Source organism: Mastigoproctus giganteus, chromosome 9 (assembly GCF_048544385.1).
Source record: "Mastigoproctus giganteus isolate SK-2022 chromosome 9, ASM4854438v1, whole genome shotgun sequence".
Classification (NCBI taxonomy): Eukaryota; Metazoa; Arthropoda; class Arachnida; order Uropygi; family Thelyphonidae; genus Mastigoproctus; species Mastigoproctus giganteus.
The window spans coordinates 135,158,125-135,182,055 of NC_143583.1; the positions used below are offsets into that span (position 1 = coordinate 135,158,125).

Consider the following 23,931-nt stretch of genomic DNA (forward strand, 5'->3'; position numbering starts at 1 on the left):
TCTAGTTGATTTAAAAATTGTTGTCCCCCATGTCGAGTTTCTTCCCATTTGCTCCAATCAATTAGAGGCAAATTGAAATCACCCATAAGACATTCACGCTTACTTGCCCCTTCCATTTGCAGAAGAGGCTTTCATCATAATCTTCACAATCACCTGGTCTGTAGATTACTCCCAATATCATTATACCTTTGCTTCCAACTATTTCAGCATGCGAAACGTCTGAATCCAGGAAAGCTTTCGTCGCGCTTTTGATAAGAAGCATGACCCCATCACCCCTTCTATCTTCCCCGTCCTTCCTAAATACATTATACATACCATACTGAAACTCATCATCTGTTACCTCCGGGTGGCACCATGTTTCTGTAAGCCCTGTTATGTGAGCGTTGCTTGTCCTAACCAGCAGTTCGAATTCGCTCATTTTATTGACACTTCCGACATTATTGTATAAACAATTAAGACTTGGTGTTCTTGTATAGTTAACTACCCTGACACACCCCTTAAAGTTATTTAAAGTCGCTGCCCAGGCATTTGCTACCCGCTCATTTGAAACGTTTTTGCCTTCAGAACATCTTGCTACTACGTTCTGTTGCGATAACAAACAAATACTCTTGAGATAGGTGCAAGAGTTAATTTGACCAATACTATCAGATAAATGCGTATCTATATTACCCTTGTCCACCCCAAACTAGCTGTTTTCCTGAAACTTTAAGGTATCCTCAATAATACTGGCAAAAACGTTTGCACCACCTTTGTTTAAATGTATCCCGTCTTTACAAAACAGATTTCTTCTACCTACAAGCGCGGGTCAAGCTGATAGAAATATCGCCCCAAAAGCCTTGCAAAGTCCTTCAAGTCTTGAGTTAATCCACAAGGCTTTCAGCAGATAATCCCTCCTATCGTGCCTGGGCATAATTGCAAACACAGACATTGTGACCTAACGGCGACATTTCTTCAGCATAGTCCTATATTTGTTTAACAAATCGTCAGATCGTATATGCTTAATGTCATTAGTCCCCACATGAATAATAATACAGTATTCTCTTTCTCCCCTTCCTTAAAATAGTTGTAAAAGTCGCACCACCTTACAAGCGGTCAACTGACGGAAACCTCACCGCAGAGGAACTGCTTGACCTTGTGATATAGCCCGAAGCGAACAGTCGTTAGCCAGCAGAGTGGCGCCTCCGTAGCCAGGTGGGCAGGAGCAGCAGTGCGTAGCACACGCTTCTTGATCAGACCGGGGTTCGAGCCCGTTACCACCAAATACGGAGGATGCGGAAAGGTCAAGGAATGACCACCGCATATCCCGGAGCAATATGGCCTTAGCTGCTAATGCTCCTAAAAACCAACAACAACGCAACGCCAGCAGAGTAGGCCAACAGAAGTGAAGTTTGAGTTCGGGCCTCCAGACAAGTAAAGATGGCAAGGATAGTGCGCGTAGCTACGAAGACTGTCTACTCTTGTGCTCCTCGAGTTTACAGTGTTTTCAAGTATTTATTTCGCGAGTTACACCAGTATTTTTGCATAGCGAGTGCCTAGTGGTAATACTGTGCATCCTGTGGAAGATCACTACCGTAACCTTTTAGGTAATTATGATTTTTGCATGATCTGTTTCTTACCTATATTCACATTTGCCATCTTTGCTTGTCTCGAGGCCTGAATTCAAACTTCACTTCTGTTGGCCTACTCTGCTGGCTAACGACTGTCCGCTTCGAGCTATATCACAAGGTCAAGCAGTTCCTCTCTGGTAGCAGTTTTCCTTCAGTTGACCACTTGTGAGGTGCGACTTTTACAACTCTGACACCTACTTATGCATCTGTTTAGCTTAAGGTATTGCATGTTAACAGCGAGTTAGAAGGAACTTAGCAACCTAACTTTGACTATTTTTGTCTACTTCTACCTGGCAATCAAGTATTCGATAAGATGACCGCTTTTTGCTGGACACACTCATCAGCAGGTCTCAGATAGCCAAGCTGCTCTTTCAAGACTTACTTAATTTGTGCATCTCCGGAATTTAGCCTACACTTTAAGCTGCCCGATTGCAGCAAGACTTGGTTGCATCTTGCTCTTCAACTACCCGATTACTGCATTTCTCGACGTGCCATTCGCCCCATTTTCAGCTCAGAGGCGCCTCCGTAGCCAGGTGCGAAGGAGCAGCAGTGCGTAGCACACGTTTCTTGATTAGACCAGGGTTCGAGCCCGTCACCACCAAATACGGAGGATGCGGAAAGGTCATGGAATGACCACCGCATATCCCGGAGCAATATGGCCTTAGTTGCTAATGCTCTTAAAAACCAAAAGCAACAATCAGCTCAGATCCTTCACTTCCAATTCAACTGTATACAATGAAAGATAGAACAGGCGTTCAGCAAAAGTCCTGCGCCAAATGTGGCTGCAAACCGGAGGCCCCGGCATTACTTTGTGTTACGTGTCGTAGAATCTTCTGTCGTGATTGCCAGCCACCTAAAGCTAAAAAGGTTGAACAAACAACGGAGAAGAAAATGGACCTGCAACCTTTGCACAAGTAACTCAAAAAGCGCAGACATCACGAAGGAAGAGATATCCGCTATCACTCTTGCAGAAGAAACCCCATCCAACCCCTCTGGACTTCTTGAGGTGCACGGTTCGATTGAAGGTAGTATTGCTTCGTCTGCGTCGAGAACACCTGGAGATTCAAGCTTATGCTTTGGGAAAGAAGTTGCTTTTTCGGATAGGGAGTTTGATACCACTCCTGCCACGGGTTTGCAGGTTAATAGCCTCTTTGGTAGTTTGTCAATTAAAAGTGCTTTAAGTGACAACACGTCTATACTGAACGCCCTCCGTAAAAGATTCAAGATCATTTTTGGGGAGGTTCTGTCCCCAATAATCGACTCTCTTGCCTGCCTGAATGATGAAAATAGAAAACTCAGATCCCAAAATACAGAAATTCTCGACCAAGTGCTCGTACTGAATGAACAACTCGGAGATCTCAAAATATTTATTAGTGAATGCTGTTTTTCCTCTAGTCGGACGTCAGTGTTGGACCATCTGGAACCTCGGGAGCAAATGGTCCATCTGCTCCGGAGTTACAAGAAGCAGATAATGCACTTCCAAGACCCCCAACACAAATTGGGAGTGTCCATCAAGGAAGAACAGATATCAAAAATTTGCACAGTTCACCTCTTTTTGCAGACAGAACTCAACAGATCGTAGCTGTGGTGTTGAACCTTTTGGGTCCTCATCCCCCGCACACCGATCCCCATGAGCACAGTCCGACCTTCCAGGCCGACAATCCTTTTACCCAGGATAAGTGCATGATTCCTGGTGAATCTAACCTGTATCAACTTTGCAGAAGACATCAGGAGAAGCCTGGTGGCCAGGTTCTGAGCCAGACTCGTCACTGTTACAACATGGAGATGAGAGAAACCCCACATCAAAACAGGGAGGAGCAGATCTACACTCAAGCGGATGCCTTCTGTCTCTCTGATCAATTTAACTCTCATGAGCAATTTCCCTGGCATAACCCACCGATGGCTTGCACACAAACCGTTTTGACTGTGAAAACACAGGGGAACAGAATTCCATCCCAGGAGTCTAATAGGTCAGTTCTAACAGAACCTACCTCAGTCCCTCTGTCAAGGAGACTTGAGGAGATATATAATATTTCAGCTGTCCAGACCCGAGAGAGAATTTGTTTACAGACTGGGACCAGCAACAAAAGCAGAAAGTATCAGGGGACTCTCTTTGCCCAAGAGCTTGGGATCAACTTAGACACAAAGGATATCAAAACTAGACATCCAACCTATTCTTCCTTTATCATCTCCTGCTCTGTGAATGCAAAGCATATTGTCTTGGATTCTCATAAACCGTTCAAAGAGAGGAGCAGATCGCTCGCCTACAATCGACCCAGTCGAAATAAACAGCCATAACTACAAAAGGATAACATGCTACCAGGTTCACATGAAGGAGAGATTCTTTGGTTTATGCAGAATGTATGCAGCTTAAAAAACAAGCTTCGTTGTCTCCAGACTATTTCTTAATGAGTTTGATGTCATCTGCCTTACAGATACATGGTTAACGGCAGATAGACAGCTTGATCTTACCCCTTTTAACACCCCTTACAAACATTTAGGGAATCATAGGATTAGCGGGCGTGGCAGAATTGTTTAAATCCTATTTAACAATCGATACCAGCCAATAAGGACACGAGTGAGCCAGTCGAACAACTTTGAAGCAGTCTGCATGACGCTGAGGAGTCCCCTTCACCAAATTCAATGCTGCCTAATTTACATTCCCCCAGACCACAATGAAGACTCTAGAGCGGAGCTGCTCACGTGATTAGCAACCAACTTAGTCCTTAAATTCCAACTGTTGTAGCAGGTGGTTTTAACTTGCCACTGCCCAGGCATTGGGGATGCTCTTGTTGGCCTTGAGGCCACCCTGCAGGCCTTTAATCTTACTCAGTTAGCAAGCAACCAACTAGAGTGAGTCAAGCGCAGGACCTAATCTTCCACAGCTTGCAAGACATCAAACTACTATCTAGCAACTTTCAATTCCAATCCAAATCACTCGCCAACTGCATGTAAACTATCCTTATAGATTCCCTTGGGTTCCCTGCCGAGTACTCCACTGACTTGCCTAAGATAGCCTTCTCTACTAAATATCTGAAGCCAGAGATCATTCTCCAATGCTTGATTGGGTTTGACTGGGGAGGTCTCTATTCTAAGCCGTTGGAGGATGCCATTATGCTCTTGTCCGAACAACTGAAGTTAATTGCACTATGTGGTGCAGCCAGAATCACCAGAATTGGTAACAGGTCAAATCGGGGTTTTAATAAGGAAACTAAGATGGCTTTCATCAGGAAGCAGAAGGCCTACCAGAAATGGCAGAAAACCCATCTCCCCTGAGACCGTTTCATCTTTAAGAAAGAAAAGCATGCTTCTGGAAAAAGAAAAGGCAAGTCCTTAACCAAACTGTTCTGAATAGGATGAAGAGGGGTAGAAGGATCCTTCTGCATCAAATTCATCATCTAGCCAAAGCTTGTCCAGGAATTGGCACAATTCAGCTTTCTGCAGGCAGATTTTCCTGATTCCGCTCTCCCACAGGAAGACTGGTTACCTAGGACACACTTGACTGACATCGAAATAACTAGAGACTAATTGATGGCATTAATAAACTACCCAACAAAGCTACTGTGGGTCCAGATGGTTTCTCACTCTTTATTATCAAAATTTGCAGCCCATATATAGTGACCTTCTCCTTCACCTTTTTAGACAAATCCTGCAATCTGGAATAGTTCCTTCAATTTGGAGAACTTACTATGTAAAGCCCATTCCCAAGATCAAGAAACTCAAAGCTCCGAAAGACCTGCGAGAAATCTTCATCAGTTGTTCTTTACTGAAAATTTTTTAAAAAACAATTCAGCCAGCAATTGCCCAGCATTACTTTGGACACAGGCCTGAGTACCTGCATACCGTTCTTCATAGGAGATTGACAACTACCAATCTTCTTGATACCTTCTTGAGAATTCAGCAGACCCTTAACAGCAAATCACAGGTTGATGATATATTCCTGGACATTAAATCGGCTTATGACAGAATACACCTTTCAGCTCTTTTTACCATTCTGAAACACTACTTCGGCCTGGCAGATATCTTACTTCAAAATTTGAAGTCAATTTTACTTCCTAGATACCTGTTTGTGACCCACAACGACTTCCAGGTAACTATTGACATCTCAAGATGCATCCCGCAAGGAAGCGTGCTGTCAGCTATCCTGTTTGCAGCAGTTTGGAGCCTTTCCTAGCTCAGAATCCTAACTTTGTCTCTTATGCCGACGACCTAAAGTTCTACGTGAGCTCAGATCATAATCATCAGATTTATGATATCAACCAACAAGCTTCAGGGCAGATATTGAGCTTGTAAAATTATCTTGCTACAATTGGGCTGCATCTGAGCCCTTCCAAATTAGCTGTAAGATGAAAAATCTTACACGTTTAGTATTTTAGAAATGAGGGAGATTTATTTAAAATAATGCTCAGGAAATAGCAAAATAGGACAGTAAACATTACCAGTCACTAATATTATTCTAGGTCACTCACAAGGAATTAAAAATTAGACAAGGTTGAATTAGAGAAGGGAGCGGTAAGCTATTAGCAATTAGGGATACATTTCAGTTCCCACCGTGGCAAAGAACAAACAATAACAACGGGAATGATGACAGCGACTACTGGCGTGCAGGGGCGAATAACTATGGCCAGAAAGAACAAAAGGGCTGTAGACTGAACATTGTGGGACATCCCTTTGTCCGGTGACACCGAGATATCGGCCAGGTATTTGCGTCTGACTGTCGGCGATGGCAGGGTCGTTAGAGCATGTAAAATAAATCTGCTAAGTTTAACGAGGGGTGGCGAAGGTGACGGCGAACTTCAAAGCAGCGGATTGCCTGGGAAAAATTTGGAAATTTATTAAAATGAGCTCTGAATATACAGCTTGAGAAATTTTAAAGGACGAATAGGAAATGATGAAAGTTTGACAAAATGAGAAGATTGGGTAAACTCAGAAAAAGGCATGTAGGAATTATGAGGGGCGTTGTGAATTGAGATGACAAAAGTGAGTGAACGGGGAGAGACAAGGAACACACACAGTTGAGATTTCGTTGGTGTTTGTGGAAATGGGTTAGTAAAAACAGAGTTGAGTTTTTGACGGTGTTAGGGAAAGAATGAGTTAAAAGTTACTGAGTTGAGTTTTTGTTAGTGTTTTGTGAAAATGGGTTAAAAAGAACAGAGTTGGGCTTTTGTTGGCGGTTTGTGGAGATGAGTTAGGAAAGACAGACGTGAGTTTTTTGACAGTGTTAGTGGGAAAATTGAGTAATAAGTTGTGTGGGGTTAGATAAGTCCTGTCCTGTCAGCCAGTTAGGAAAGATCTGACAAGGTAAGATGGAGTAGTGAAGGGTTAGATAAGTTAAGTGCAGTCAGTAAGTTAAGAAAAGTCAGTGGAGTTTCATAATAGAAGAGAACAGTCGAGTAGTCCGTTATCGGAAGGCAAGGGTAGTGGCCTGTATGCAAATAAGTCAGTCCGTCGTGGGAAGGCAAGGGTAGTGGCCCATATGCAGATGAATGAAGTGTAAGGAGAATAAGCCTGTCCGTCGTCTAAAGACAAGGGTAGTAGCCCGTATGCAAACGACTGAAGTGTATGGAGAGATAAACCTGTCCGTCGTCTAAAGGCAAGGGTAGTAGCCCGTATGCAAACGACTGAAGTGTATGGAGAGATAAACCTGTCCGTTATAGGAAGGTAGTGAAAGTGGCCAGCGTGAAAATAATTATGGAGAGATAAACCTGTCCGTTATAGGAAGGTAGTGAAAGTGGCCAGCGTGAAAATAAGTAGTGTAAGGAGAAAAATAACCCTAGCCCATCATAAGAAGGCAGTGATAAAGGCCAAGGAAAGAAATAACCCTAGTCCATCATCTGAAGGCAGTGATAAAGGCAAGGCCCAGATAAGTGAGCTGAGAAGATAAAGTTGTAATTCCTAGTCCGCCAGAATAGCTGAACCGAAGGTTAAGTAGCAGTATCGAAGAAGAGCCCATGATTTCCTAAAAGACACAATGATGCCCTATCCAGACGTAGACTACAGCCCATGGAGAAACTTGAAGTTCTGAGATGAATGCAGTTGGTAAACGATGATGCCATCCCCAGACAAGGAGCTGAAGGCCCCAAAACGGAGAAATCCGATTCGTAAAATTAAGTAAGTGACTAGTTATATAGTATTCTCCCTCACAAATAAAGGACTGTTGGAACTCTAATATACAGATTAGTATAATGTTTAGAAAGTTAAGAGTGAAATTCCTAAATCAATACATAAGGTAAGAATTTGATTTAAAGTGGAGAAAGGGTGTACCTAATCCTCTTAAGTAATTATTGTTCATGTGTGAAGAAGCTATAGCAGTTTTTGTAAAGATATTTAGTTTGTTGTGTATAAAGAAATAACCCTTCTAGTGTAAAACCAATGTATTTAATTGCCATATATAACTGATAATACATAGGCAAATTTGAGTAATAATAATAATAATAATATGTGCTTGAGAATTGTTAATTTTTATATTGTGTATATAAGTGTAAATAAATGTTATGTTATATATTAATGTGTGTGTTTGTCATTCTTGAACACTCAGCCTGTCCGAAGGGAATTATAAATAATTAAGAAGTTCCCTTGAATCTGGAATTCTCCTGTAAAGTAAAGTCAGATGTGTAAGTGGGGAAATTAAAATAAGGTGGACAACAACTCATATAAGGGAACAAATAATAAAAAAAAAAAAAACAAATAATAAATATAAAGTATAATCTTGTTATTTATTCCACCTCCCACATAGCGCAACTGCCAATAACCAAGAAGCGAGTCAAAAAAAAAAAAAAAAAAAAAATGATATCCAAATCCTTGTTAGTGGAGAGCCGCTGAAAAAAGTGACCTCCCATACTGACCTTGGCCTCACCTTTCAGCCTCACTTTGCCAAGGTGAGGCAGAAGACGTACATGGCTCTTTGGGCAGTGCGTCAGGAGCGTGTTGGTATGCATTAGCTAGCGCTGCTTGTTTGGCACATTAGCATTAGCATTAGTAGAGGCATTTGATGCAAGAAAGCAAGCTTATGCAGCATCAGCCAAAAAAAAAAAAAAAACCCCACTTCCACTTCACCCCTCTGTTCGTTCCAAATACCTGTCCAGCTGAGCCTTAAACTTATTTAGGCTATCAACCTCCACCACAAGGGATGGAAGTCTGTTCCACCAACCAACCACCCGCTGGCTAAAGGCAAATTTCCTCACGTCTATCCTACATCTGTCTTTCCTCAATTTGAATTTATGCCCTCTCAGGTGATTTTTCTGAGCTAGAGGAAGAATCCCATCAGCATTGAGCATGCTTAAACCATTCAAGGCTTTATACACCTCTATCAGATCACCTCGCTGGTGCCTAGTCTCCAGACACTGTAATTTGCAAAACTTAAGCCTTTCTTCGTAAGAGCACCCCTTTGTTCCATTCACTAATCTTGTTGCCCTTCTCTGTACTCGTTCCAGCAGCTCTACATCCTTCTTGAAATGAGGCCTCCAGACCTGTATACAGTACTCTAGGTGTGGCCTGACTATTGCCTTATACAATGGAATAATCACCTCCTTATCCCTGCTGGAAAAATTCCTGTATATCATTGACAATACTCCATGAGCTACTCTTGCAGCCCGTCTGCACTGCTCAGAGAACTTCATATCTGCCTGCACAACCACCCCCAAGTCCCTTTCATTCTCTACCACTGTCAGTGTAGTACCACAGAGTTGATACGTTGCTCTGGGGTTGCTGTTTCCCATGTGTAGTACTTTACATTTGTCAATGTTAAACTTCATTTGCCACCTCTCAGCCCATCTGCTCAACCTTTCCAGATCCTGTTGCAGCAGCATAGTGTCAGTAGTGTCCTTGACAACCCTGCCAACCTTTGTATCATCTGCAAACTTGGACATTAAGCTTGATATACCATCATCAATATCATTTATAAATACAGAAAACAATAATGAACCCAACACTGAGCCCTGAGGGACTCCACTAATAACATTAGTCCACGATGAGCAGTGTCCATTGATTACCACTCTGTCTTCTCCCCCTCAACCACCCCTATATCCATAGCAGCAATTTGCCTCCAATGTCACACTGCTCCAATTTGTGTAGCAGTCTTCCATGTGCAACAGTATCAAAAGCCTTTCTAAGATCCAAGTATATAATATCAAAGTTATTCCCTGCATCCAGTTCTTTTGTGACTGCATCATAATATCCAATCAAGTTGGTCAGGCAAGACTTCCCCTTAACAAAACCATGCTGTGTCTGAGCTATAACTGAAGTCTTGTCTAAATGATCCTGCAGTGCTTCTTTAACCAGTGCCTCCATTAATTTTCCTGGAACAGAAGTTAAGCTCACAGGTCTATAATTACTTGTGTCAGCCTTTGATCCTCCTTTGTGAATTGGGGTCACATTTGCACATTTCCAGTCTATGGGTACCTCCCCTGAGTGCAAGGAAGCTCTCATAATTATGGCTAAGGGTTTGCTTACTTCCTTTGCTGCCTCCTTTAATATAACCGGATAGATCCCATCCACCCCGGTGGATGGGATCTATCCGGTTATAATACACCTCGGTGTAATATACCTCAGGATATACCCATCCTGAGGTATATTACACCGATCCCTCTCTATGCATCAGAAATTGGGTCATCTGCCTCATACCTTCACAAGTATCTGTTTAGAGTACTGTTTGCTTAGTTGGATGAACAGGGTGGTAGTCCACCCTGTTCATCCATCTAAGCAACTATCTCCAGATTGATACTAAAGGAAATCTGGGCACCACTCGCTGGAGACATATCATGACAAAAATGTCCTCACGCTTCTAACGGAGCGAATTAATGCTCCATCGGTATCCACATTAATCTCGGGCCCGAGGGCAGCACCCCGACTCCTGTCTCCCTCTGCATCTTACGCTGTCAAGCATTGATTCCCTGAGGAACATGTTTCCACCCAATTGTCTTTGGATCTTCAATAAATCTAGAATCCACCCTGTTAGGTTCTGTGAAGACAAGCTCTACAGAAAGGAATACTAATGAATCTATGATATTCACCTGCTCGTGGACATGACTGACTTTTTTTTTTTTCTTTTTTTAACTTGCCTATTTGTATTTCACAAAGACCTAGTTTTGTCTTAATGCAAATGTATATTTTGTATATTTAATCCTGCAAATGTCTCGGGTCGAGCATGCATGTACTCTTGTATATGGTACATGTGTTCCTCGCACCTGAGTCTGTAAATTTTCACACCATTCTGGCATAGAGCCGTCCCGGGGTGACACAAGGTTTCTTGGGAAATAAACTGATTTAATAATAATAATAAAATTTGACAGTCTGTTGGTGACATCATTAATAGTTGCTCCCGGCAGACATACCCTGGTTCTAGTTCACCTATCGCCGACCGAGCTAGCCGGGTGGGTAAAGTGCCTGCCTGGCAACCCAAAGGTCGCGGGTTCGATTCCCGCCTCGGGCTTGGATCGAAGTACTGCAAAAACCTTGGGAGGTACATTATGGCCACAGAAGCCTATGCGCCAACAACTACCAAAAAAAAAGTTCACCTATCCTTATTACAAAAAATATTTCCCCTTTCTCTGACAATGGAGTCTCCTAATAGAACCAGAGTAGTTTGCACTTGGTTATTCTGTTCTGGGGCCCGAATCAGGAGTACATCATTTGGTAGGTTGCTAGAGTCTTGAATCCCTGACGAGCTCCCAGTTACATTATTCTCGAAGGCAAGCACCCGTTTTTTCAGGGACTCAAATTGTTCTAGCAATGATCAAATTGTAACTTAAGATCGGGTCACTCCTTATAACGGTGACAAAGAAAAGAATCTCCAAGTGTGCTAGGATTATCTTGGAACACATGCCACAGGTTCTGCAAAGGATAAAATCATGACTCACCCGGAAATTGCCATCGGCTATTTCTGTATGAGTACCCTCTGACGAAGTATTCAAGGCAGATCTTGTAATAACCATTATGAAATTTACTAATTATTTTAATAAAAGAAACTTTCAAAAAATAATATAAAAAATAAATGAAATTATTACGAGAGAAAAAAAAAAAAACTTATTAAAATAAACTTTACAATATACTAAAACACCTTTGAAATCCTGCTCTACTTCACTAATCCTGCTTTAATCCCCTCTTATCTTTTTTTTTTTTTTTTTTTTTTGTAGTTCTTGGCGCATCGGCTTCTGTGGCACCTCCCAAGGTTTTTGTCGTACTTTGATTCAAGCCCAAGCCGGGATTCGAACCTGCAACCTTTGGGTTACCAGGCAGGCACTTTACCCACCCGGCTAGCCCGGTCGGCCTCTTATCTATGCTTCTTTAATGTCACTATGAAGAGCTGTAATAGGCACGTCTGCTCACCACAAATGCCAATAGTAGAATGTCTTCCGACTTCATGGTAATACCAACGGAGTGATATCACCTGGCTCTTTCTAAATGAAGCTGGATTTTTTTTTTTTTTTTTTTTTTTTTAATTCTGACAAAATTTACTATAAAAAACCTTCTTGACTGTGAGAAGTGTCCCATACAACACTTTCACCAGCCCTCTAGATTAATCAAGCCAGCTTGTGGAAAGTACTTACGGTGCCTATTAACATGATTCTCTTTAGAAAACAGGCCTTGTGCGTCAGCCTGTTTTCTTGATCCCCAACGGGATATTGAAATCGTCGACCATTCACATGAATACTGCCAGCGCTCATGGCTTGAAGTACTGCACATAGTCACCAATAATAGTACTATGAATCGCACGAGGGGAGTACGCTTACACCTTATTATAGAATGTACTGTATTGCAGTGCGCTGAGCACTGGCGATCATCACGTGTACGTAATTCTGCTCTACCGACACCAGACTCGTGATACATGATCATGCCCAGCTGACCTGTGCTATTGTAACCATCAATATATACTGAAGTACACCATTCACAGACTAGCTGATGAAGAGGCACTTCGCTTCGAAAGCTACTCTGTATTTTAACACTTATCTTATTGTATTTTAACGCTTTTATTTTATTTTATTGTATTTTAACGCTTTTATTTTAGTTTATCTTATTGTATATTAACGTTTTTATTTTAGTTTATCTTATTGTATATATCATTTTTATTTTAACGAGTTAGTCGGCCGTCGCAAGAAACTTGGATGATATGATTTTCTTTCTCAAAAAAAAAAAAATCTTGTATCAGATGTCTAAAACTGAGAAGTGCTCATGGGCAACAGAGAAAAGCGCATCGAGCAGCATAGGAATCTTCTAGATGCTCGCTGATGCTTTTATTTTACCTGTTCTTAAAAAAAGGGCTGAAAGCCTCACTAAGGGAAATTTACCAAATGAACAAGTTAGTTCAAAGCATCATTTTAGTTCGTAGTAAATCACTGTAGTGGGCGAAATTGCATCGTTTTTGTTACATCTCATATTGTGAACGCCTTCACGAGTTGCCTGACTTGTTATTGCACTACCTCGATTAAGCTTCCCCACTACTTTATTATCACACACCGTCTGGCATCTCTCATATTGTTGAATTAAACTTCATAATTGGGTTTTTGTTCATTGTATCACTAGGGTACCCACCCGCCTACCGATGAGAGGACATAAAAACAACCTTCGAAACTGTCATCTGGGTGGTTGTATCCGCAGAGGAATCAGTACCATTAGTTTTATCCACTGGAGAAGCGTTGCTTAGGCCTTAGGTAATGCAGAACAGGCAACTCGTTGTGAAGGCGTTCACAATATGAGATGTAACAAAAACCATGCCATTTCACCTATGTCGGTGATGCTTTGCACTAACTTATTCGTTTACCTGTTATTTTAACAAATTCTAAGTTTACGTATCCCTTGGTTCCTTTTTCTTAAAATTCTATTTCTTTTTAACTTATTCATACTTCCCTAATTATAAGACAGCCTTCGCTTTTTGAAGTTTGAAATATCAAATACTTCATCCTCACTAGATGCGTTGGCTGTATGTTTATCTGTTCGTTTTACATTCATTTTTCATGACTTTTAGTGCAGTTGTCAATAGTGCCGGGGCTGCAGCCGCTCAACTCAAGACTTGCTGAGTCCAGCAGTTATCGAGACAATACATTCTTCCTTTGCCCAATTGAGTGCCTTATAAATTTTACCCTCGAAGATATGGTGCATCGGCGGCCGCATTCCTCTTTCTACTTTGTCCCAGGTATTTCCATTTATTCTACATGGCAACTTTCATTTTATTCTCTTGAAATTATCATTTCAGGTTTTCTTCGCTGGGGCGTTCAACTCACTTTGGTGGCCGAGCGTCCTGGCGAGGCTGCGAAGCCAACATGCCGGAAAACCTCTATAACACCATCAAAAGTTACCTAAGCAACAGAACCATCAAAGTCACCAATCAAAGTCATCCATCCTCCTAACCATCACCACCTTCTATGGCACACTCTCCAGGCATGTCCATTGGGGCTGCCCTCAAGGTTCGGTCCTTGGCCCACTACTGTGGAATATTATCTTGGACACCTTTCTTAACATCGATCTCCATGAAGTACAATCTCAGACATTTGTGGACGATCTCATTCTGACAATACAGGCAAACTCAAGAGCCGCGTTAGAGGTATTCGCAAATCGGGCCCTGACCACTCTTCAAGAATGGGCAAACTGAAATCAACTCAAAATATCCCCCACAAAAACAAACTCCATCCTACTAAAGGGACGTCTTGATCTCAGGCGGCCTCCGCAAATAAAAATTGGACAGGAAACAATCAAATTCTCCAACCAACTGAAATACCTAGGCATGATATTGGACCAAAACCTGTCATTTGAGGACCATCTGAAATATCTCCGTGAAAAATAAGATGCTACGCAGACATGGTTGCCAGGGTCATGCGTAAAGAATGGGGCTTGAAAAAGCGAGTCCTCCAACTGTTCTACAAAACTATCTTCACTCCGATCGTCACTTACGCATCGGGCACATGGTTTCAAAAAACAACAGCAGGAAACAGACGTATCACAGATCCATCCTCCTAACCATCACTTGCGCTTGCTGCATGGTGAGCACCCATGCTCTGCAGGTGCTCGCCGGCACTCTCCTGCTGGACTTAGAAATCATACGACACGTCCTACTATACTACTTAGACAAAAGGTACCCCACAGACTTTTCTGGGGTTCACTATTGACCTAATGAGCAACAGAAATGTGGAAAAGAAGAGGATATAAACTCACCTGCAGCAGGCATGGCAGGAAAGGTGGTTGTTGTTGGTTTTTTTTTTTTTTTTTTTTTTGGCGCAAAAGCAACTTCGGCCATATTGCGCAGGCAGGAAAGGTGGAGCAACTCTCAAAAGGGAGAGATTACAAAGAAGTTTCTACCCAATGTTGAACAAAACTACCCAACTGGTTCTCCCCAGGTCTACAAGTAACTTACCTCTTAACTGGACACGGAGCGATTAATGCTAAACTGTCTCTACTTGGGATCCAGGATGATCCAACTTGCACTTGAGAGGGGGATGGACGGCTGGCAGCACCTCATGTATGACTGCCGGCTCTATGAAGACCTAGGTGGCGTTTTACTCACCAGAATTCACTACTTACCACAGGGACAAGAACATCACCTCCTAGACACGATGGAGGAGTACCAAGCCTTTTCGGATTACGCACAGTCACTGTTCGCGAGGAGGAGGAACCAAATGGCCGCAGCCCACAACCCACTACCATTATAACCAAAGAACATCTGTTCTTCAGTTTGCTTGGACTGGGACACCAGAAATGACCCACCCCCAAGAATTAAAAAACTCAGGAAACAAACTATACCAAATAGACGGGACCCATGTCCCATGAATGACAAATGGAGATGACTACCAAACTTAGACACCCCACCAACTGGGTCTATGTGAACAAGACACATTCCTGAGAACTGGAAGGCTTAGGAAATAAACCACACTAAGGTAAAGAACTAACAGGGACAAGACCCAGGTCCCACAGATGACAACTCTGACATGACACCACCAACAGGGTCAACTGTATAGTTTTCCTGCAGACGCCTGTTGGCGCTCGCACTGGGCTCCCTTGCCACCCCCTTCCCCTGCGCCGGTGGTGGGACAGCCCCCCTGGCTCCCCCTACTTTCTCCTGTAAGGCATGGGCCTGCCTCACTGACTTCTGGGGTTGCCTACACTATCATCCCCATATTTCTACCTTACCCCCCCTCAGCCTTCAGTCTCCCACCCACTCTTATCTTTATGCCAGCGAATGCCCCACACATAAAAATTTAATTATGTCAAAATTACCATTCGCCCATTTTTTCGGCCTTTATTATGCAAGCGTTATCCCCCTCACATAACGATCATCGAAACCGACGATGATGGATATATGTATCGCATATATATGGATCTGTCTGTACGTATTTGCATATAAAATAGCGCGCGGGCGTTTGTTTTTTTTTTTTTTTTCCTAGCCGCTGAAATCTCAGGAAATTAGGTAGCAGGACCTGCCAGAGTGAAACAAACTACTGTACTGGGTTCCTGGTCTGCCTCCACGGGGTGAAGGTGGGGGCAACGTTGGGCCTCAGCAGGGGTCCAGCGGCTAAACGACCAGATGAACAACGATACATGACACTATACACATGTATCCATACACTTTTAAACCTCTGGCATTTCCAGCAAACTGGTACACCCACAATGAAAAATACGCGGATCTGACACTAAATACACCTCACACCTTCAGTTTGTGACACCATCAGCCAATCAAGGAGACGCGTTGTTTCACCGGCGTTCCAGAGTTTTCACGTCAAAAATTTTCGTCCATTCATTCTATTATCTTCATTCGTGAAAACTCCTACGATTCACTGGCTTTTTGGAATTTTCTTTCTTTCTGATCATTCCATATTATGCTGACTTTATTTTACTACTTAAAAAAAAAAAAAAAAAAAAAAAAACCTTGTTTGGTTGGCGTAGAAATGAATAATATTGTCCTTATTTTTGCTTCTAACTTTTGGATGTCTCATTTACTCATTTGTCATGTCTTCATTTCTTGGACTAGATCCACAATGAGAGTTTCTTCTCCATCTCAGAACAAACTCACTACACAAAGCGTCCACCTTTCTGAGCAGTGGGTCACGATACTTATCATATAATAAAATGCGAGATGCATCGACTAAGTTTCTGTTAAGTGATATTATTATTAAAAAAAATAAGTTTTGCAGCACATTATTATATAAAATAAAAAGACAGAAATAAAGCTGAATGAAAAAAAAGTAAACAAATGGGCAAAAAATTATGAAACAGTTAGAAAATAATATATGAATAGTCAAAAAAGCTTTATTTTTTCCCTTATCAATTTGTTTTTTGAATTCCACCTAGGCCCGGAACAGAGATGACCGTGAAGGAATCCCACCCGAAAAGCCAGCACTCTACTAACAACAGCGTCCAAAAATCCAGAGTGTGTATCCAGAAAGTAGAAAGTGATAACAATACTGTCAAACAGGTTGGTATTAATCTGTCCAGTTTCTTTGTTTGCTTGCTTGCTTGCCTTCCCCCCCCCACCAATAAACTTTATAGGGAATGCAGAAGCATATATACGTGCCTTGAGTGACCGGGGTTCAAGCCAGTGACTGCTGAATACGGTGCTGTTTCTTGTATTCTGCGTATCTTGTAAAACTCCTCTGACCGTTTGGTCGTCCCGGAGTATAAACAGAAAATTTATTTATTTATATAGCATATCGACTGGGAAAAGGGAAAAAAAAAAAAATTCGTTTTCACTGAAACTGAAAAAGAATCACAAAACTTGTTCGAAAAGGTTTCATAATTCTGCGAATCGTTCAGTTAATTGGACCTCTTTTGTAATTATTTGCGTGCAATTCAACTTTAATCTATAGGCAGAAAACGCTGTATAATCATACAAGTATGTTGTCTGTAGTTCAATTCCACTTTGAACCTAATTCAGACTTCCTGACTATTCGATACCAGCCGAAGATTATTCAATATTAGCCGAATGTACTCATGGTTGCTGAGAGAAATTCAATATATATGAATTTATTTATTTATTTATAAATAAATAAATAAATAAAAGGTAAACTGCAGTCATTATCAACCTACTGCAGGATGGAAGTCTCCTTAACAATTCATGTTGAGGGAAATGGGCCATAATCTGCCAGGCTGGTCCAGTGCGGGTTGGCAGATCGACCGTATTTAGCAGCCAGGGGCTTGAACCCCGGTCAACTCAAGGAGCGTATGCTACTGCAAGTCCTGCTTCTGACCACTCGACTACGGATGCCTCTTATAATACCAGTTTTTGACAATATAAACTCCGAAATAATGAACTATTTCGGAGTTTAAAAACATTTGAATATTTTTTAAATAAAAAAAGTATATCTTTATGATAAAATGTTCTTGATGAAAACTTGATAAAACAAGCTAGTTAATGTACGCAATGCCTCACATTTCAGGCGCGTTAGCAAATAGTAATAATTCAATTTATAACAAAGTAAGCCAACACTTCAACATGAATATTTGATACAAAAAGATTCATAAAATATTCTAAGTAAGAATTGAAATTTTGAAATGGATCAGAGCTCCTGTTCCAAATTTACAATAATATTTCTGTAGGGAAAACATTTTATGAAATCGGAGTTTAACTTAGAACCACCACAGGGGCCAGCAGAATATGTTGAATATTTGATAACAATTCTAATTTTTCTTGTCGAGTAACGGAAAAACACATTTTTATTCAAGCCGATTTTTTGAAAGGGGGAAGGAGAACAAGGGCTGTGAAATCGTAACTGGGCCTGAAAATTTCCCAAAGACTAACAGAACTTGGGAAAAAAATTTTGGCCTCGATCCGAATTTTCATTCTAGATTAATACGCGAAATATATTTATATGAATAAATTTCTGTGGTTGATCTCAAAATCCAACCACGGACCAACGAAACATATGTTGTAATGTTATATTGATTGAACTTTTCTTATTAATACTGTAATGACTAAATATCTGATAACATACCTCCATTACAAGTTCTTTTTTTATTCTATTTTTTTTATTTACTCTACTTTCTATTTTTTTTTTATTTAAAATTAATTGAATTTGTTATTCTTTGTCTGTGGTGAATTGATGTGAAAAGTAAATATAGTTACCTTCTTATCAATTAATTACAACTCCACAAAACACTTAATAAAACTATAGTTTTACGTTCTCGAAATTTTTCAGCCATTCAGTTTAATTACAAACTATATTTATTTTCTTTATACCATATACTTTAATGTATGTATTCTCCCTCTCTATACTATAAAACCAAGAGCAACTAAGGCTTAATATATCTTATGCTTAAATAAGATTTTTAAAAATTGCATAAGAGTTACCTCAATCTTTTATCCATAGGATTACTTCTCTTCGAAACTCTAACTTTAAAATTATTAAAATAATTAAAATTTTATACTCTTTATTAAAATATAATTAAATGCGTTCAATTAATTGTATTTTAATGAAGATGATATAATTTTGATCATTTTAAACCGTGCGTAATAAAAGGTCCGAGTTGGAGAGTTTCGAAGAAGTAATCCTACAGATAAAAGACTGAGGTAACTCTTATGTAAATTTTAAAAATCTTCCTCATATATATATATATATATATATATATATATATATATATATATGAGGGCTTATGTAAATTTTATGTAACCTCTTATGTAAATTTTAAAAATCTACCTCATTATATATATATATATATATATATATATATATATCTCTTTATAAGCGACACCACATTCCCGAGTCTTACATAACAATACAAGCGAAAGGTACACGAACTGTCTAAAGTTAACAATACTGCATTAAATACAAACTGTAAAAAAGTAATAATAAGACGGATTTCTGTTTGTCACATTTTAATGAAATTTGGGATGGCTCAACAAGTCTTTCTACAGAGTGATTCACTACCAGTGCGACAAACTTGCAGGAGGTGTAGGGGGCACAAAGACGAATTGGAATCACATAGCATTGCAGGGTCCGAAATGCCTTCGTCATGCGGGAGGTCGCGTGAACAAAGAAGCAAAGAAAAACAACAGAAACAACAACTCGTTAGTGTAACAGAAATCATTTTAATGACAAGTTTTACATTGGCAAAAAGCCATGCTACAGAAGGTGTTCGAAAGTTCGACCAGAAGCAGTCACACAGGCTTCACAGCGCCGCCGCATGGAATCCTAACGTTCTGGAAGATTCCTGGCGTGTCTCGAATCTCCCCGGCAGCTACAGAGATGCGAGCGACGAGGTCTTCAACTGAATCAACGGGGGTCTCGTACACCAATGTTTTCATTTGATCCCAGCAGAAGAAGTCCAGGCATGATAGGTCCGGCGATCTAGCAGGCCAATGAACCGGACCACCACGAGCTATCCAATGCTGTCCAAATGTAACGTTTAGGTGTTGGCGGACGTCATTGGTCTAATGTGGGGAAGCCCTATCATGCTAGAACCACATTGAGCGGCGCAACGACTGAGGAATATGTGCTTCTTCAATAAGTTCGGGCATTTAATTCAACATTTAACTTTTAATAGAATTATTGATCGCGGTTGTCCACAAGGATCTGTGTTGGGTCCTATTTTATGGAATCTGGTCTTAAACCAGTGGTTAAGTAGAACAGTCCCTAATTGTTATAAGGTGGCTTATGCTGATGATTTGGTTTTGTGCGTGACAGGAAGATCTAGAGCAGTATTAGAAAGTAGAATGGAGGTTATTGTTCAGGATTTGACTGATTGGGCTACATTAAATAAACTAAAAATTTCATCTTCTAAAACTGTCATGATGTTATTAAAAGGAAAATTAGACTACAGCAGACCATCTCTATTATTAGTAAACAAATTCCTCTTGTTTCCCAGGTAAAATATTTAGGGGTTATCTTGGATGACAAGTTATTATTTTCTCAACATTTGAATTATTTAAGTAGGAAAATAAAAAATTACACTGCTTCTATAGTTAGGGTTACCAGAAAAGATTGGGGATTAGGTAAACGCATTTTGTATCTATATTATAAAGCTATTTTTATTCCGATTGTGTCGTATGCTGCATCAGTTTGGTACGTTCGTACTGTCAATGTAAAATTTAAACAAAAACTATTATCAATACAAAGAATAATGTTGTTAACTATTTTGCGTGTTTGTAAGACTGTTTCGACTAATGCTCTACAGGTGATTCCGGGGGTATTGCCTTTGGATTTAACAGTCGTGTATAGAGCTTTTTGTTATTTTATAACTATATAATATCGGTGTAAATACACCATAGTTAACCCATATATTTGAGCTACGATTGTAGCGTAAAGGCATCGTTTAAATTGTATCTCATAATGTGGTTGCCTTCACACCAAGATAGCTACTATTGAATTACTTCAAATAAATAACGCTTCTCTAGTAGAGAAGACTACTGTTATTTATTTTCAGCGTACCACCACCCAGACGATCGTTTCGAAGCTTTTTGGCTTCGTCATCAGTGGGCGGGTAGGTAATACAATATGCCATCTCAGTTGCGAAGTTATATCCACATTATGAGAGATGCCAGAAGGGTGTGGTGGTAATGTATTTGAAAATTAAATGCACTAGGCATAATCCTTATGGGTTTTGATAATTAACTATATAATATCGGTGTAAATACACCATAGTTAACCCATATATTTGAGCTACGATTGTAGCGTTTATTTATATGTAAGTTATTTTATAAGAAAAGGAATACAAATTACATTTCTGGGGATTACTAATGAAGTTTCTTCTGCAGTCAGCAAACAGAAGAAAGAAATTTTGGTGAAATTAATTAAATTATGGCAGGACCGTTGGGATTCCAGTCGTACTGGTAGAGTAACTTATTTATTTATACCTAGTGTTGAATTTAATTTTAATAACAAATTGCATCGCTCGTTTTATCCAAGTATGGAATGCTCATATTTGATTACGGGGCATGGTTCCTTAAAAAGTAAGTTGCATCAGTTTAGTTTAGTGGAAGATCCTTACTGTGTTTGCGGAAGGTTGGAAACATGGGATCATATCTTATATGAATGCAATTTGTATGATGAATTTAGATTAGACTTATTTAATTTGGTACCTAATTTTATTAGGGGTTCTGAATTAATTTGGCTGTCTAATGAAAGGAATTTTGTAGAATTTCAACGGTTTTGCAGGTTGACATTTAATAAAAGGAGGAGTATACATGTTGTTACTAATACTGACTAAAGGCCTGCTTTTTTTTTTTTTTTTTTGTCTGGCCTTGTGGAATGACCATGAGGCAGGATTGTTGCACTCACTAGTAAGATGTATTCTCCTAGTTGGTGCATTGTTTTTTTTTTTTTTGGCTGCCTCTTGGGTGTGGGCACCCCAGGAGCAGGACTGCTGGCACCCACCAGTCTTGCACCCTTACTGGTGGGTGCGGGATTTAGGTGCAATATGCACAGCCAGAGTTAATAGATCCAGGCATAGCTCCTCGTGCCAGGGATGGGCACCAGGTGGTAATTGCCCAATGGACTATCACCTGGTGGCAGAGTAGCCTGTTTGACTTATAACACATTATACACACACTTACACTAACAGGCCATTATGAGAATATGATATTATATGATAAATTGGTGGAGTTGGATGTATGTCCGGGTGCCACCCTTCGACAGTTAAATACATACAATAAGTTCGGGCATGACTTGCTGTAGAAAGATCAAGCATGTCCTACCGTCCAGACGAGGGGACAGAAGGTACAGTCCAATGAGGTGGTCTCCAACAATGCCGGCCCAAACATTGACAGAGAAACGGCGTTGAGTTGCACGTGTTCGCGAACCATGGGGGTAATCCAAAGCCCACAAATGGGCGTTATGTTGATTGAAGGTTCCCTCTCTAGTGAAACTTGCCTCATCCGTGAACAATACGGACGCAGCAAATGCGCTGTCTGGCGCACTCTGTTGAAAAAACCAAGTAGCAAAAGTCCTCCGGAGTGGATAATCCGCAGGCTCCAATGATTGGACGCGTTGCAGATGGTATGAACTCATTTGGTTTGTTGACAGTATCCTCCATACAGTGGATTGGGAAATACCCAAACGTTGGCCTATCGCTCGAGTACTCGTACTACCTTCTGCAAGACGTAGGACATTCTCCTCATTGTCTGGCGTCCTCGTCGTTCACTCTCGATTCATGGTACCTTTCGTGAAACGAAAGGTACCATGAATACCCGTGGAATAGCAGAACGATGGTGTGTGTGTGTGTGTGTGTGTGTGTGTGTGTGTGTTTAATGGCGCACAAGCTGCTTTGGCTAGTCTCACGTAACCTTCTGTGCACACGTGCGAAAATCGTATGATGAGGAGCACGCCTGTGCGGGAAACGTTCCTGGTACAAGCGCAGAGCGGCGCGCCCGTTACAGTCCGCAGCTCCATACGCGAGGTGCATGTCGGCCAGTTCAACGTTTGAATACTCGTCCATCCTATTGCCTCGGGAACCGGTTCGCAAATGCTGACTTCCAGCGGGATCGCTGTTCACGCGACCTCCCGTTCAACGTCCTCTACCGCATGACGAAGGCATTTCGGACCCTGCAATGTTATGTGATTCCGATTCGTCTTTGTGCCCCCAACACCTCCTGCAAGTTTGTCGCACTGGTAGTGAATCACCCTGTATATGAATGAAATGTAAAATTTCATGAAAATTCGTCCACTAGGAGTCTGTCTGTTACATGCGGACAGACTGACAGACACAGTGAATACGACACGCGCTTCTGCATATATGCTACAGTGCCTAAAAAAAAATATATATATATACGTTGGTCGGCTATACTTTGTGTCCTTAAATTATTATATAACAGGAACTAAAAGAGATATCGGCAAATAGTCTTTTTCAATAGAAAGGACAAAAAGCTCAAAAAGTCAAGCTTCCACGTGGGTACCATTTGTAGCACGTAGGATGTCCAAACTATTCGCCAAGTGTTTTATAGTATTTCAGGTGTCACCATGGAAGCAATTGCATCAGTGATTCGCTCGCGAAGTTCTTCCAGATTCGCAACGGGCGTACGATACACCCAATTCCTCACATAACCCCATAGAAAAAAAGTCCAGCGGGGTTATATCCGATGAGTGAGGTGGCCAGGGAATGGATTCTCTCCATCCAATCTATCGGCCTGGAAAATGCTTACTGAGAAATTATCGCACAGTCAAAGGCGATGGCAGAGATATCTTGTGAATGGTCTGGGGCATTTCTAGTTCGCTGCCAGCACAACGAATAGATTTCCTTGGGCTGAGTGTAACATTTTCACGAACGCATTCAACATTCTCGATACTTATTACACCCTTCTTGCAGGTTCCCTTAAACTGTTCATCGCTTAATGGACTTGCCTCCATATTCCCAGCGGTACCGCCTTTACACTGTTACTACCGTTTGCACTGTAATTAACGATTTAAAC

General features: G+C 41.0%; 1 protein-coding gene across 1 annotated transcript in view; it reads left to right on the forward strand.

Annotated features, from left to right (window-relative positions):
• The window catches only part of LOC150080758 (QRFP-like peptide receptor), a 76,294-nt gene that overhangs the window by 49,881 nt on the left and 2,482 nt on the right, over positions 1–23,931 (forward strand). Inside the window, 2 exon segments of the mRNA XM_090381166.1 lie at positions 1,192–1,207; positions 16,982–17,007. Of these exon segments, the coding sequence (XP_090237292.1) occupies positions 1,192–1,207; positions 16,982–17,007 (42 nt within the window).